Here is a 16,478-nt window from a genome sequence, read left to right on the forward strand (position 1 = left end):
AATGCTGAACAAGAGACTTTATCAGTCCTTCTTTGGGCTTGACTTTGCACTCTTATTTATAGTCCAGTTCAGATATGAAATGTTTTAAAATTTTACCTCCTGCATTGTTATAATTATAAAAGTAAGGGGTGTAAGAGAAACTAAAATGTGATCCTGTGTAGAAATTCTGAAACTACAAAATTAGTTGTAAAGGGAGTTTATAAAATTAACAATGTGCAAGAATGAACATTGGATTTCGATTTATAATTATTTGAAGAAGTGAAGTGAGGTTAAAGTCACTCAGTCGTGTCTCACTCTTTGCAACCCCATGGACTATACAGTCCATGGAATTCTCCAGGCCAGAATACTGGAGTGGGTAGCTGTTCCTTTCTCCAGGGGATCTTCCCAACCCAGGGATTGAACCCAGGTCTTCTGCATTGCAGGTGGATTCTTTACCAGCTGAGCCACAAGGGAAGCCCAGTTATTTGAAGAACTTCTTAAATCAAGAACATGGAATTTTGGTTTAAAAGAGGATTGAATCCAGATCCCCAAATCTTTACTCCATTGTAGCCTTCTATTGAGTTTCATGCTACCACCTTTTCCTAAATACTGTATTACATAAGAAGCTAACGTGGTTCAAAGCTGACCTCATCATTTGTACTGCAAAATCTCTTTCTCCTCTATATCCTTATCTCAGTGAATGACACTGTCATCCACCCTTGTGATTCTAGATTTCTCCTGCCTCACCATGCCATCCAGTTAAACTCTTATTTTTTTTTTTAATTTTCTCTTCTTGTCTACTCTCTGCTGTCTTTTCATATAGCTACTCTGTCCAACATTTATTTCTTGAGTAGATTTTAAGTCTGATTCTCTAGTCTTATCTCTAGTAAATCCTCCAGAGATAGGTTTCTAAAAATACTAAATAGGGGCGTCCCAGGTGGCTCAGTGGTAAAGAATCTGCCTGCCAGTGCAAGAGATGTGGGTTCAATCCCTGGGTCCAGAATATCCCCTGGAGTAGGAAATGGCAACCCACTCCAGTATTCTTGCTTAGAAAATTCCATGGACAGACTGGGGGGCTGCAGTCCATAGGGTTGCAAAGAGTCAGACATGACTGTGTGAATGAATGCATGCACATGCGTGCACACACACAGACAAAAAATAAATACCAAAAGAATTGAATTTTTAAAAATAAATAAAAATACTAATGTAATCATGTCTCTTTCTTGTTTAAAGTTCTTTAGTGATTTTCCATTCTTTTAAAATGTTTGTATACTACTTTTCTAAACATTTCTCTTTCTGTTGTCTCTTACCCTATACTTAAGTCCAAGTGAAGTGTTTGTTTCCTGAATTCTCTGGGCTCTTCCATGTGTTATTACCATTCCAGTTGCTCCTTTCTGCTAGAACAGCTTCATTTCCATGCAGTCCCTTCCGTCACCTCCTTAGTCTATATACCCAGTTTTCCATTGCATCTTTGTACACATAGATTAAAGCGTTTGTCACATTGTATTGTCATTTTCTTGTGAAGTTACTATTTGTACATAGTTAATATTCTGAGGATTCTGGTTGCTTTTTATTTTCTTTGAATTCCCGGAGGTCAATTTGAGATTAATTTTTTCATAAAGAATGTTCTGTGGTGAATGAAATAGACTTAAAGCATTTGTAAATATATTCAACCTAAGTTATCTGAACAACACTGTTACATTTGCTATTCTTTCATAGAAAAGTAAGGAATATAGAACTTTTGTTTCCTCTGCCTTCCCTTCCTTTGGCTTTTTTGTTGTTGTTAGTGTGGTTCTTGTTGCTGTTGTTGTTGAGTCTCTCAGTCGTGTCCAACACTTTGAGACCCCATGGACTGACTGTAGCACACCAGGCTTCCCTGTCCTTCATTATCTCCCAGAGTTTACTCAGACTTATGTCCATTAAGTCGATGATGCCATCCAGCCATCTCATCCTCTGTCACCCCCTTTTCCTCCTTCCCTCAATCTTTCCCAGCATTAGGGTCTTTTCCAATGAGTCGACTCTTTGCAGCAGGTGGCCAAAGTATTGGAGCTTGTTTCAGCATCAGTCCTTCCAATGAATATTCAGGGTTGATTTCTTTTAGGATTGACTGGTTTGCTGTCTTTGCTGTCCAAGGGACTCTCAAAAGTCTTCTCTGGCACTGAAGTTCAAAAGCATCAGTTCTTCAGGGCTCAGCCTTCTTTACGGTCCAACTCTCACATTCAAACATGACTACCAGAAAAACCATATCTTTGACTATATAAACCTTTATCAGCAAAGTGATATCTCTGCTTTTTAATACTCTGTGCTACATATAAAAATAATATCATTGGATGTCCGTTTATTTTTTTAATATTTTGTAGAAAAACTGTGAAAGCATAATCTTTGATACCAAAAATGTCGACATTTTGATTCAGTTCTTTTTTTTACTGTTGCTTTCTGTTTATATTTCTGAATCTCTTGTTTTTAACAGATATTGCAAGCATGTAAATTTGCTTCAGAAACACAATTTTAAATGAATTCATGATATCCCATCATTTAGGTGCACTATAATTAAATGTTCTTCTATTGTTGAGAATTTGTTTCTAATTTTATAATGTTAAAAATCTGTCTTTTAGTAAAAGTTTGTATCCTGTTTGTAATCCTTTTAAAGACTAATTATGATTCCTTGCCATACTTTTTTGTCATATGGATTATTTTCTTCTAATGATGATTTGGAAAATATAATTTTATTTGTCTTGTATATGATTACTTTTTGTGTTCTTGAAGATTTTGATGCATTTCAAATTTTGAGAGTGAAACAGTATCTGCTAATTTTCCATGAAAAATATAGAGTACTTTTTCATTTCCTTCAATGTCTCTTTCCAAATTCAGTTTCTTATGAATATAATTTTGGATTTTTGAGCCAGAGTAATATATGGTTAATTTTTCAAAACTATGTTATTGAAGATATTTGGATTGATTTATAATTGGATTTCCCTGGTAGCTCAGCTGGTAAAGACTCCATCTGCAATTAGGAGACCCTAGTTCGATTCCTGGGTTGGGAAGATCTGCTGGAGAAGGGATAGGCTACCCACTCCAGTATTCTTGGATTTCCCTGGTGGCTCAGCTTGTTAAGATTCTGTCTGCAGTGCAGAAGACCTGTGTTCAATCCCTGGATTGGGACTATCCCCTGGAGACGGGAAAGGCTACCTACTCCAGTATTCTCCATGGATCCTATAGTCCATGGGGTTGCAAGGAATCGGACATGACTTTCACAATATTAACGAGTTAATTTATTTGACTGGTTTAGTTTAATGTACCACAGTTCTTAAAATTTTATTTTGACTCCTCTCTGGCTTGGTTGGAAAAAGTAAGGGTTTGTGGTAATACGTTATGCTGTTGCTTATTTCAAACTGTCTTACCTTTGGAAATTAACAATTTGGCATACAATTTTAAGTCATAACTCTTGCCTCAAATTTGTGTAGGCATTGCTGCATTGTTTTCTGGCATTCAGTATTACAGAACAGAGTGAAAAGTCTTATTTTTATTTCTAAGGGTAACTGTTATTTCCCTAGATCAGGTTTAGGGATAGGCAGGTTTCCCTCTATTTTCTTAAAATTTGACATTTTCCAAAGTCCTACATTCTGTATTGGATGATATTGTTTCCATTCATTTAGTCTGATACCCAATGAAGTCTAATCTGCAGAGTCAGCTTTTTTAGCTCAGAAAAGTTATATTGTATTATTTTTTTGATTTGTAACTTCTCCATTTTCTTTTGCTGAATTGTTTTGTGAGTTGATTGAGTTTCTTAGATTTATATCCTGTGTCTTATGGTTTTTAAAAATAATTGAACTGAATTTTGACACAGTAAAATCAATTCTTAGGAAAGTATTACCAGTTAAATTCTCTTAGATTTGGTATAGATAAGGTAAAGTAATTGAAATAATTTTCTTTCATAATTAATTAGTATTTAAAGTTGACAGAGGAGTTTCAGAAACCTGGAGATATTTTTTAAATTAATTTTTGACAGTGCTAGGTCTCTGTTGCTTTGTGCGGTCTTTCACCAGTTGCAGCAAGCTTGAACTACTCTTCCTTGAAGTGCTTGGGCTTCTCATTGTGGTGGCTTCTCTTCTTGTGGAGCATAGGCTCTAGGGTTCACAGTTCTTGTGGTGCAGGGAGGGTTCCCCAGCTCCAGAGCACAGGCTCAGTAGTCATAGCTCATGGAGTTATGAGTCTCTGTGGCATCTGGGATCTTCTCAGACAGGGATCCATGTCTCCTGCATTGGCAGGTGGATTCTGTACCTCTGAGCCACCAGGGAAACCCAACCTGAGATATTTACTTCCTAACTAGGGCAAACATTTCCCTTAAAATATTCTCATTATTTTCTCAGAAAACCACTTTTTTATTGTATAAGGAAAAATTTCAGTCTACTTTACTCAGAACTATCATAAATCTTAATTAATGGATTCAGAATTAATGAAGTATTATTTTAGATTCTTAATATATTTGTATACTTGCACTTAATTTACTGTGTTTTTTTCCTATTTATGTCAGTTCCCTCAGTGAAATAGAAGATTCCCTCCCTCCTGGAAAAGCAGTATTTTATACATGGGCTGATCCAGTGGGCTCTAGAAAGCTGCAGTGGAAATGTGGAAAAAGCCACGGTGAAGTAACACAAAAGGATGTATGTACTGGGTTATGATGATGTTCTTAACAGGATTTTATTTATTTATTTTTTCAGTCTCACTAGTTTTGAAGCCTTTTTGTGTTTACACTTCTTAAACACTGCTGAAGATTTTTAAAGCAATATTCAAGCTTTAACTTAACCAAAAATGTTTAAAACTGGAAGCAGTCTTATTTCTTCTATCTTCTTATTTGCTTCTATTATAAAGGGTAAACTTAGATACTTTCAGCATTCAATTTATAAACAGATACAAATTATTATTGCATTAAAGGTCATCTAAGTCAGTGTTGCTTCTGTGAAGGACATTTAGGAATCTGTTAACATATGGATTTATCTCTGAATGGCAGACTGTTGTTTTCTTTTTTTTTTTTTTTTTTATTGGTTTTGCCATATATCAAAATGAATCCGCCACAGGTATACATGTGTTCCCCATCCTGAACCCTCCTCCCTCCTCCCTCCCCATACCATCCCTCTGGGTCATCCCAGTGCACCAGCCCCAAGCGTCCAGTATCATGCATCGAACCTGGACTGGCGACTCGTTTCATATATGATATTATACATGTTTCAATGCCATTACTCCCAAATCATCCCACCCTCTCCCTCTCCCACAGAGTCCAAAAGACTGTTCTATACATCAGTATCTCTTTTGCTGTCTCGTATACAGGGTTATTGTTACCATGTTTCTAAATTCCATATATATGCGTTAGTATACTGTATTGGTGTTTTTCTTTCTGGCTTACTTCACTCTGTATAATAGGCTCCAGTTTTCTATAATAATAAAGTTAGATATAAACATATTCCAGTAACATATTAAATGACTTTCAGAAATTGTTATTAAAGTTTTATTGATCTTTCAAAATTTATCTTAATTTGTTCCCTATTCCAGTGTCTTTTTTCTTGCCACTAGTTATTATTTCTTATCAAATGAGTAAATGAATGAGTACTGAATGTTTATTAATTTTTATGTATTTTGTTTTTTATCTTTTGAGATGATTATATGATTTTGGGGCTTTGTCTTATTTGGTGGTTTTTTCAAATATTAGGCCAGCCTTGTATTTTTGGAATTGACTTGCTAATGTTTTGTTCAAGACTTGCTTGTATTCATGAAAGAAGTTGGCTTGTCACTGTCTTGTCTTGTGATAATCTTACCAGATTTTAATATTAAGGTCATCCTGACTTCTAATACATGTTGGGAATTATCTACAATTTTTCTGTTTTCTGAAAGAGTTCATGTAAGACTGGTATGATCTGTAGAATGTTTGGAATGTTTGCTGTAGAGTTCACAAGTGAAGCCTAGTCATCTTACCTTCAATAGTCTTTATAAGAAAGTTTTTAAATTATGAATGCTACTTTTTATTAACAGCGCAGTTCAGTTTTCTACTTTTATTTGTGTGGTTTTGATAAGAGTTTTTCTAAGAATGCATTTATTTCATCTCAGTTTTCTAATATATTGATATAAATGTTTTTATAATATCCATATTTTTATCTTTTTAAGATTTATGGTGATGATTCTTCTTTTTGTTCCATTCCTAGTGTAGAATATTTGTGCCTTCATTCCTTTTTTCCCTAAGGTTTGCTGAGATTTTATTAGTTTAATTAGTTTCAGTTTAGTTTTGTCTGTCAGAAAACCATCAATTTCCCTTTTGATGATCTCTTTTATACATTTGTTTTCATTTTCACCTATTTTTGCCTAATCTATATTATATTCTTTCACCTTTCTTCTGTTTTAATTTGGTAATTTTCTTTTAAACTCTTGATAGATAATTGTATTAATCTGCTCAGAATGCTATAACAAAATACCTTAGCCTGGATGCCTTAAACAGTGGAGATTCATTTCTAGTGGTACTGGAGGCAGGAAGCCTGAGATCAGAATGCCAGCATAGTCAGATTATGGTGAACTTTTATGAGGCTGCTTCCTGGCTTGCAGATGGCAGCCTTCTTGCTATGTCTTCACAGGGTGAAGAGAGAGGGAGTGAGCTCTCTGGTATTTCTTATAAGGAAAGGAATACTGGTGGATCAGAGCCCTATTTACACCCTTCCCCTCCCCCATGATGTCATTTAACCATGATGTCATTACCTCCACCATATAGTCATATTGGAGGCTGAGACTGTAACATATGAATGGGGAGAGGGGAACAGCACAAATGAGTTCACAGCAGATACCTAGATCATTGCTTTTTAGATTTTCTTCACTTTTTATTTGAAGTCACTTATCCCATGGACGGAGGAGCCTGGTAGGCTGCAGTCCACGGGGTCGCGAAGAGTCGGACATGACTGAGCGACTTCACTTTCATTTTTCACTTTCATTCATTGGAGAAGGAAATGGCAACCCACTCCAGTGTTCTTGCCTGGAGAATCCCAGGGATGGGGGAGCCTGGTGGGCTGCCGTCTGTGGGGTCGCACAGAATTGGACACGACTGAAGCAACTTAGCAGCAGCAGCAGCAGCAAAGTCACAAACTTCTTCCAAAAACAGTAGCAATTCTTTCTCACAAATTTGGCTGTATATTAATTATTTTTTAGTTCAAAATATTTTCTGAATTTCATTGTGATTTATTTTTATGTTTTGGCTTCATGGTTACTTAGGTTATCACTTTTCAAAAGTATTTTCTTTGTTTATTTATTTCTAACTTAATTCCACTGTGACCAGGGAACATACTCTGAATCAGTTCATTGAAATTTATTGAAATTGGCTTTGTGGGCTTGTAATCAATTTTTGTAAATATTTTATGTGTATTTGAAAAAAAGACATATTCTGCGGTTGGCATACATGTATGACATACATATTGACATACATATATGTCAATTTGTTCAAGTTTTGTTGAGTTGTTTAGATCTTCTATCTTATTAAGTTTTTTGTTTGTGCTTGTTCTGTTGCTGTGAGAATGGTGTCTGAAATCATGGATCTATGCATACCTTTTTTGGTTTTCTTAATTTGAGCTTTTACATTTTGAAACGGTGTGATTCAGTTCAATTCAGTCGCTCAGTTGTGTCTGACTCTTTGTGACCCCATGGATTGCAGCACGCCAGGCCTCCCTGTCCATCACCAACTTACAAAGTTTACTCAAACTCATATCCGTTGAGTCTGTGATGCCATCCAACCATGTCATCCTCTGTCGTCCTCTTCTCCTCCTGTCTTCAGTCTTTCCCAGCATCAGGGGCTTTTCAAATGAGTCAGCTCTTTGCATCAGGTGGCCAAAGTATTGGAGTTTCAGCTTCAACATCAGTCTTTCCAATGAACATTTAGGACTGATTTCCTTTAGGATGGACTAGTTGGATCTCCTTGCAACTATGTGATTAGGTAGATATAAATTTAGAATTGTTGTCTTTTGTTAAGTTGATTCTTATTAGTATATAATGTTGCAGTGCCCACCACAGTATCTTTTGGGCTTAAATATTGAGACTTATAAAACTATCATAGGCCACAGTTTGCAACTGCCTAACTGGGAGGATTATTGTTGTTGTTTAGTCACTTAAGTTGTGTCTGACTCTTCTGAGACCCTGTGGACTGTAGCCTGCCAGGCTCCTCTGTCCATGGGATTTTCCAGGCAAGAGTTGTTAACTAAAATATTATTCAAAACCTAAAAGCGTTGTGAGTTATGTTTTATTCGGCAGGAGTTTTTAGGACTTCAACCCCAGGAGGCAGCATCTAAAGTATCTCTGAGAGAATTACTCTGAAGTGGCAAGGTGGTGTTGAGGGAGCCAGGATATATAGGAGTATTGCAACAAAGGACAGGTAGTCTGAACATCAAAAGATTATTGTTAATTTAAGAAAAGCAGATAGGTCAAGTTAAGGCATTTAGCACTTTTCTGTGTATGGGAAGGTACAAGAGTCTGGGCTCTCTGAACTCATTCTTCTGATATTCACCTCAGCTATCTGGGACTAGTATCCTGTGTTTTTATATTCTGAGTTCCCTCAGGGCTCACCAGCTCATCCTAGACTGCTACTGTAATTGTTGACTGTGGCATCCTTTGTTTACTGATATGGCAGGCAGTATTCCACTTATCAGAGTCAATAGCTGATTAGTTTCATTTGTCTGAAAATGTCTTTATTTTGCTCTGTGTTTAGTGAAGTATTTCTGCCAGATATCAAATTTAGTTTCGGCACCTCTTTCCTCTTCCTCTTAGGAATTCACCATTGCATAAATGTTGGACTTTTTCATCATGTCTCTTATGACTTTTATGTGTTGTTCTAAGAGACATGTTCTATGATGTCTCTTATGACTTTTATGTGTTGTTTAATCCTTTTCTCTCCTTCCTTCAGTATGAATATTTCCTTCTGACTTGTTTTTCACTGTACTTCTTTTACTGTGTCTAATCTCTTAAAATCATCTATTGAATTCTTAATTTTAGTTATTGAAATATCAGTTCTAAGGTTTCTATTATAAAAGTTTTTGTTCCCATATTCTCTATCTTGTTACATAATTTCTTGAATGTTCTGATCATAACTACTTTAAAGACTGTCTGACAATTCCAATACCTAGATTTCTTCTGGATATTTTAAAATTTTCTCTTTTCTTGGTTTTCACTAAAATCCATTCTGTTTGCATGTTTATTTTTGACTCTGTGCTGAACATAGTATATGAAAAATTTTAAAGATAATTTGAGACTCTGAATGATGTTCCCTAACTTCTCAGTATTTGCTTCTACTTTTTGAACTGACAGTTGTGAACTCTGGATACAAAGACCACTTTGTCTTTTCTGTTACTTTTTTTTGTTTTGTTTCTTGGTTTTATTTATTTATTTGACTACACTGAGTTTTAGTTGTGGCATGAGGGATCTTTAGTTATGGCCTGTGAACTCTTAGTTCCGGCATGTGGGATCTAGTTCCCAGACCCTGGATCCAACCTGACCTCCCTGCATTGGGAACACAGAGTCTTAGCCATTGGACCACCAGGGAAGTCCCACAAAGTTCACTTTTATTGGCTTTCTTTCTCTTTCAGATCTTGGTGCCATTAATTCATGCTATCTTAGAAGCTTTTCTGTCTTTTCAGACACATATTTTTCCTTTTTAGATGTTTTCCAACTTTTTGCTGTTAGCAAGAGGGTTTGTCTCAGACCACCTAGTCGTCAGTTGCTAGAACAGAAACCCATGATATCTTTTTAAAATTAAGCTTGTTAGCATATGGGAGTGTAATGGCATTTTGTGTTTTGATTTTTTTTAATCCAGAAAATTCACTGAATTCTCTTATTAATATTGTTTTTTATTTTTCCACATGTATAATCATGACACTTAAAAATAATGAGAGTTTTGTTTTCTCCTTTTCAGTCCCTTCATCTTTAATTTCTTTTTGCCTTACTGGACTGGCTTGCATCTCTATGTCCTGTTTAATAAAACTGATGTTTACATATATTTTTGCCTTATTTCTGGTCTCATGTTATATGACATCAACATTTACCTTTAAGTGTGATCTTTGCTGAAGTTTGGTATGTGTTTGGGAAGTTTGATAAGAGGTTAAAGAACTTCTCATGTAGTCTTTGTTTGCCAAAATTTTTATTATTCCTGAATATTGAATTTTGTAAAATGTTTTCTCTCACATTTTATTTATATAACATTCCTTTCTTACTTCTTACATTCATCTTGGATCACTTAACTCTTGCTGGTATTTAATTCCTCCTGTAGAATTTGCTCGAGTGAATTTCTGTTGATGGTGATATTTAGTAGTTTTCATTTGTTTTCAAGCATCTTTATTTCTTGTACTTTTCTTCACTGAGGAATACTTTTGCTGAGTAAGGAATTCTGAGTTTCGAGTTATTTTCTTTTAGAATATTGATTGTACTTTTCCATTGTCTTTCCAGTGTTGCTCTTGTGAAGTCCAGTGTTGTTTAAGTGTATTTGAGAGAGTTGCCCATGATTGGCCTAACTTTATTTTTTAAATTCATGATTATTAGATTTATTGTTTTAAAAAAGAATTCATTTTAATATAAAAAATAAAAATAATAAGCTATTTAACCTGTCGATTAGTACCTTTGCATCAGTTCAGTGCAGTTCAGTCGCTCAGTCATGTCCGACTCTTTGTGACCCCATGGATTACAGCACGCCAGGCTTCCCTGTCCATTTCCAACTCCCTGAGCTTGCTCAAACTTACGTCCATTGAGTCAGTGATGCCATCCAACCATCTCATCCTCTGTCGTCCTCTTCTCCTCCTGCCTTCAATCTTTCCCAGCATCAGGGTCTTTTCAAATGAGTCAGCTCTTTGCATCAGGTGACCAAAGTATTGGTGCCTCAGCTTCAATAAGTACTTTTGCATACTTATATCACAATGATAGTTGAAGTTTGCAAAGATAAACTTGTAATCCACTATTACATATTAGAAATATTTCAGAATTACTTGGAAATTAGCTTATTTACATCTTAATGTAGTTTTAGTATTATGTATTGTATTTTAGAGAGTGTTGTAAGTAACATGACTATAGTAACTTACTTTTAATTTTAGTGGATTATAACATGAATGTGTACTGTATATTATAATACCTTGTTTAATCAGAATGTTCATTAACTAGGAATTAATGGCTGACAGTTAACTATTAGATGTTAATTATTTTAAACTCAAGACCCTGATATCAGCACAATGCTTATATATAAAGTCTTTCTGTAGTATTAACCCTGTAGTATTTGTGCTTTGTAGAGCATGCAACTGGTGTGTCAAATATTCTTTTATCTTATTTAGTTCACCTCTGAAAAGGAATAGAAGTTTCTGACTAAACAACTTTTAATGCATAACACATTGATTAGTGTTGTAATAAGGCAGAGAAGATAAATTCTGTGTTACTAATTAGCCTACAAAGGAAGACTAATTAGATTTTACTATGATATTAAAAGTTTACCTGTCTTCCTGACTTCATAATGATTATGGCAGAAAATTTCATTAACTAATTTGAATTATGGAAATTTCAAAATGTTACACAATTGTTAATTTATTTTATTCCTATGAAGGAGGTACCATTACTATTCTCATTTTTCAAGTGTGGAATGTAGATTTCATGTTGGTTGGGACCAAACCCTAATTTTCTTATTTTTTTGATGATTTTATTTCAGGATATGATGACACCTATAAATTTGGGGAAAACGACCATTTATTTAGTTTCATTTTTTGAAGGCTTACAACGCATAATTTTATTCACTGAAGATCCAAGAGTATTTAAAGTGACATATGAAAGTGAGAAAGCAGAGTTAGCAGAGCAAGAAATTGTGTTGGCGTTACAAGATGTTGGGATTTCTCTTGTCAACAATTATACAAAGCAAGAAGTAGCCTATATTGGCATTACAAGGTTAGATGTATTAGAATTTGGATACATTTAAGTGTAAGTTCTTAATCATTAAGAATTGTGATTTTAAAGTCTAAAATGAATTAAATTTTGTTTTGACTATTCAGTGATACTAATCTAAAGTAATGCTAATTTAAAAGTGCTTTGATACTTTTTTTGCCTTTGAAGATAAAGATATACCAAAAATCAGATTTATAAATCTCTCATCATGTTATTTTCCCAACTCTCTGAAAATTAGAATTATTCAACTTATTAAAAGTATATTTTCTTTCTTTAACATGTCACAAGGAAATGTTTAATTGTTCATTACCACCTGTTCCTGTGAGTTTATTTTGAAGTGTGTTTGATTTGCTACACTGTGTTAGTTCCTGTTACATAACATAGTGACTCAGTATTTCTGTTTATTAGTGATCACAATAAGTCTAATTACTATCTGTGACCATACAAAAATTATTCATTATTATTGACTGTATTCCCCACTCTATACATCTTACTTTCTAATCACTTTCGACTTTGATCTTGGCACTTTAAGATCTAATAAGGTAATATTGTATTTACCATTTCCCACATAAGTCATCACCAGTGAAACTCTCTTCTTTCCTTTATGCACATAATGTTTCTGTTCGTAACTACTTGAAATTAGTATTTTTATAGTACTGCCTAATTTGAGACTGTTGCTAGATTCCAGTTTGTATAACAAGGATAATGTTTTAATCCCTTGAATTAAACTCTCAGACATATAAATTAAAGGTTTATGATACAGATTTGAATTTGTTTTTCTATGTAAGTTTGTCTAGAAATGTCCCTAACTTCTTGAATGGTAACTAAGCCATTTAAAAAGACATATTAAAGGAAATTCCTGGGCAGTCTAGTGGTTAGTATTCAGCGCTTCCATTGGAGGGACACAGATTCGATCCCTGGTCAGAGAACTAAGAACCTGTGTGCCAAGCAGTGCAGCCAAATCAATAAATAAGCATGTTAAAACTATTTTCTTAAAAATTTTTATTGTTCTCAAAAAATATTTTATTACTGAAATAGAAAGTTCAAATAGACAACAGATTTTAAGCCTGTGAAACCTAATGTGCTGTCTCCTATGCTAAATGATGCGAATGCAAAGGGAATTGATACATGGTTTCTATCTTTCTGTTTATTAAGAGAACATAAATTTTAGAAGAAAGAGAACAAGAAATTTTAGAATGAGTAAAATTAAATAATTTACATACTTAAACAGAATGAGTGAAGTGATTTTAGAATGTGGATAGATTTTTTTTTTTTTTTTAAGATGTGGAAACTGGAAGCTGTTCAGGAGCCTCTTTTCCTACCTTTGTGTGTGTTTTTGCTATGTGGCATGGCATGCAGGATCTTAATTACCTGACCAAAGATCAGACCTGCATCCCCTGCAGTGAAAGCATGCAGTCTTAACTACTGGACCACCAGGGAAGTCCCTAGAATGTGGATAGATTTTTAAATTTGTCTTTAAGTCTTTCAGTGGTTTTTTAGTAAATAAGATTTGTTCCATTCACTCTCTCTCCTCTATTACTATTTCACACTTTGCATGCATGTGTCCTCTCAGACCCCTTGAGACCCCATGGACTGTAGCTTGCCAGGTTCCTCTATCCATGGAATTTTCCAGGCAAGAATACTGCAGCGGGTTGCCATTTCCTCCCCAGGGATCTTCCCAACCCAGGGATTGAACCCACATCTTAAAGTCTCCAGCATTGGCAAGCAGATTCTTTATCACTGAGCCAGACTCTTTGTGATCCCATGGACTATACAGTTAATGGAATTCTCCAGGCCAGAATAATGGAGTTAGTAGCCTTTCCCTTCTTCAGGGGATCTTCCCAACCTAGGGTTCTAACCCAGGTCTCCCGCATTGCAGGGGATTCTTTACCAGCTGAGCCACAAGGGAAGCCCATTTCACATTTTGGCTCTTATTAAATCCCATTCTCTCTCAGCTCAGTGCCTTGAGTCTTGTTTCACCAAGTAAACTGATGTAGTCAAAAAGGAACTTCCAAAGACCCCCTCCCAACATCTCAGCTTCCTATGCACCAGTATTTTTTACCTATATATTGCAGCAACACACTTCCCACTTATCATAGATATATTGTATGTGCTCCTATTTAAACATATTTTCTTCTTTTGCACTATATCTCATTCACTCTTGCCTCTTGAGACACTGACCCAGCAATCCTCTTCTTTCTCTGTCCTACTTCAATAATTTTTGGCTCCCTATTGAATTGTCCAAATAAGTTTAATATCTTTCAACTAAAAAAAATTCTCTTGAACCTACTTTCCCTGCTACCTACTGTACATTTCTTTGCTTTACTTTATAGCTGAACTCATTAGAAGTGTTATCTATTTAAAAAAATATTTTCACTCTCTCCAGTTCTTTTTTTTACCCATTTTTTTCTTAACAGTTCTGAACAGGCTTTTGCTTTCAGTGTACCGTAAAGCTGGTCTTGATAAGATCACCAGAGACCTATGTTTTGCCAGGTGCATTGTACAATTACCAGTCTTCATGTTGCTTAAGTTTATAACATTCTAACATTCTACACAGATCCCTCCTTGACCCAGTTTCTTTGACTTTACTTCCAGGATAGCTCACCGCCTTGGTTTTTCTTTCTGTTTGAGCATTCTTAGTCACACTTCTTGGTGCCTTGTCATTTTCTCAACTGCTTAATATTGGGTATCTTGAGGCTCTCAGACCTGAGTCCGCTTCTCTTCTCTGTTTCAGTTTTATGATTTCAAATACCATATATATGCAGAAAACTTCTTGACGTGTATCTTCGGCTAGATTTTTGTTCTGAGTTCAGGACAGACTTGCCTGTCCAGCTACTTACATAAAATCTCTGCTTAGATATCTAAGAGACTTCTTAAGCTTTATAGTATGTAAAACCAAACTCCTTCCTCATTCTATCAAAACCTGCTTTCCCACTGGAGTTAATGACAACTACATTCTTCTAGTTGCTCATGTCAAAATCTTTGGAATCATCTTTGATTTCTTTATCTTACCCCCTAATTTATTTAACCTTACCCCCTCTGACCTATCTGAAAATATTGTTTTGGATCTTGCTTCAAAACACACATAGAATCTGACCACTTTGTAATGCTTCAGTCTTACCACCCTAGGCAGAACCATCACCATTTTTCTCCTGGCTTACTGTATTACATTCCTAACAAGTTTTCCTGTCCTAGTCTTCATCCTTTATTTTTTTTCCCTTGCTTCCCATCCCATCACACAGTTTATTCTTAAACCTTAAGTCAGATCATATTGCTGATTATCTTCTCATAATCATCCAATGGGTTCTCCTCTCATAATAAAACTCAGTCTTTACCATATCCTCAAGGCTTTACATTGTTTTGCCTCTCATTATCTATCTTACTTCATCTTCTACTCTTAATGTATTCCAAGCATGCCAAGCCCTCTTGCTTTTTCTGTGCTATGGCATGCTCTGCTTTGTAGTCTTTGCCCTAGCTTGCCTCTCTACCTGAAATGTCCGCTAGATAACTACCCCATCTTCTTTCAGGCTGTTGAAATTTCACCTTCTTAATGACACCTCCATTGACCATTCTATTTTGATACTGCAACCCCCACCACTTTGCATATCCCAGTACTCTAGATCCTCCTTAACCTGTCTGCTTTTTCTTCTTTCAAAAGCCATGTTTACCTCCTTATATATTGAAATATGCTAATTTACTGTTGAGTGTCAGTCTGTCTCTCCTCAGGTAAAAGAAGGTTCCAAAATGGCAGAAACTTTCCCTAATAGTATTGCTGCCACCTAGAATAGTGCCTGAATAAGAGTTTAATAAGTATTGGTTGAATGAATTCATGTTTTTAAACTTAAAATGTGCTTGCTTACAACTAGAGATATTGCAAAAATTCACTGACGGTTTTGTAATTCATGTAATAAACCAGTTAAAACGAAACTGTTTATAAATTAGTACTATGATTTTTGCTTTCGTATATAAGTTCTGATGTGGTTTGGGAGACAAAGCCCAGGAAGAAGGCAAGATGGAAGCCAATGAGTGTAAAGCACACTGAGAAGTTAGAGAAGGAATTTAAGGAATATTCTGAATCTTCACCATCAGAAGATAAGGTTATTGAGTTGGACACCAACATTCTGGTAATATTTTTAAGTACTAATATGAAGTTTTAATTCCTATCTGTTGTAATTAGATGAACCATGAATTCGTTTTTAAGGAAAGACAAGTTTGCTTACAAAACAATGAATCTTATTATACATACTTTATATAGAATATTTTAAAGGAATAGTTCTCTGTCTAAAGATTCAGACTTCTTTAAGTGCTGATGATCTAAGTTGTTTTGCTTTATTTTTAAAGTTATTTTTCTGTCTCGTACACAGGGTTAAAGTTATTTTTCTTATATTGCTTTATTTTTTGATGAATTTTAGTGAAGTAAAAGTTAAAGAAATAAAGTAAAAAAAATATATAAAAAGTGATAAAAATCAAGTTACCAGGGGTATATGAATATTTTGTGAATATTATATGAATATTTGTGAGTTGTATGTGTATGGGATATAAAGATCTCAATCAAAATCTTATCAAAT

At 35.0% G+C, this 16,478-nt stretch overlaps 1 protein-coding gene across 1 annotated transcript in view; it reads left to right on the plus strand.

The window, feature by feature from the left end:
- The window catches only part of VPS13A (vacuolar protein sorting 13 homolog A), a gene marked incomplete in the record, with an annotated part of 267,525 nt that overhangs the window by 198,492 nt on the left and 52,555 nt on the right, over window positions 1-16,478 (plus strand). Inside the window, 3 exon segments of the mRNA XM_045165068.1 lie at window positions 4,514-4,643; window positions 11,681-11,913; window positions 15,881-16,034. Of these exon segments, the coding sequence (XP_045021003.1) occupies window positions 4,514-4,643; window positions 11,681-11,913; window positions 15,881-16,034 (517 nt within the window).

This window comes from Bubalus bubalis, chromosome 3 (assembly GCF_019923935.1).
Source record: "Bubalus bubalis isolate 160015118507 breed Murrah chromosome 3, NDDB_SH_1, whole genome shotgun sequence".
NCBI lineage: Eukaryota > Metazoa > Chordata > Mammalia > Artiodactyla > Bovidae > Bubalus > Bubalus bubalis.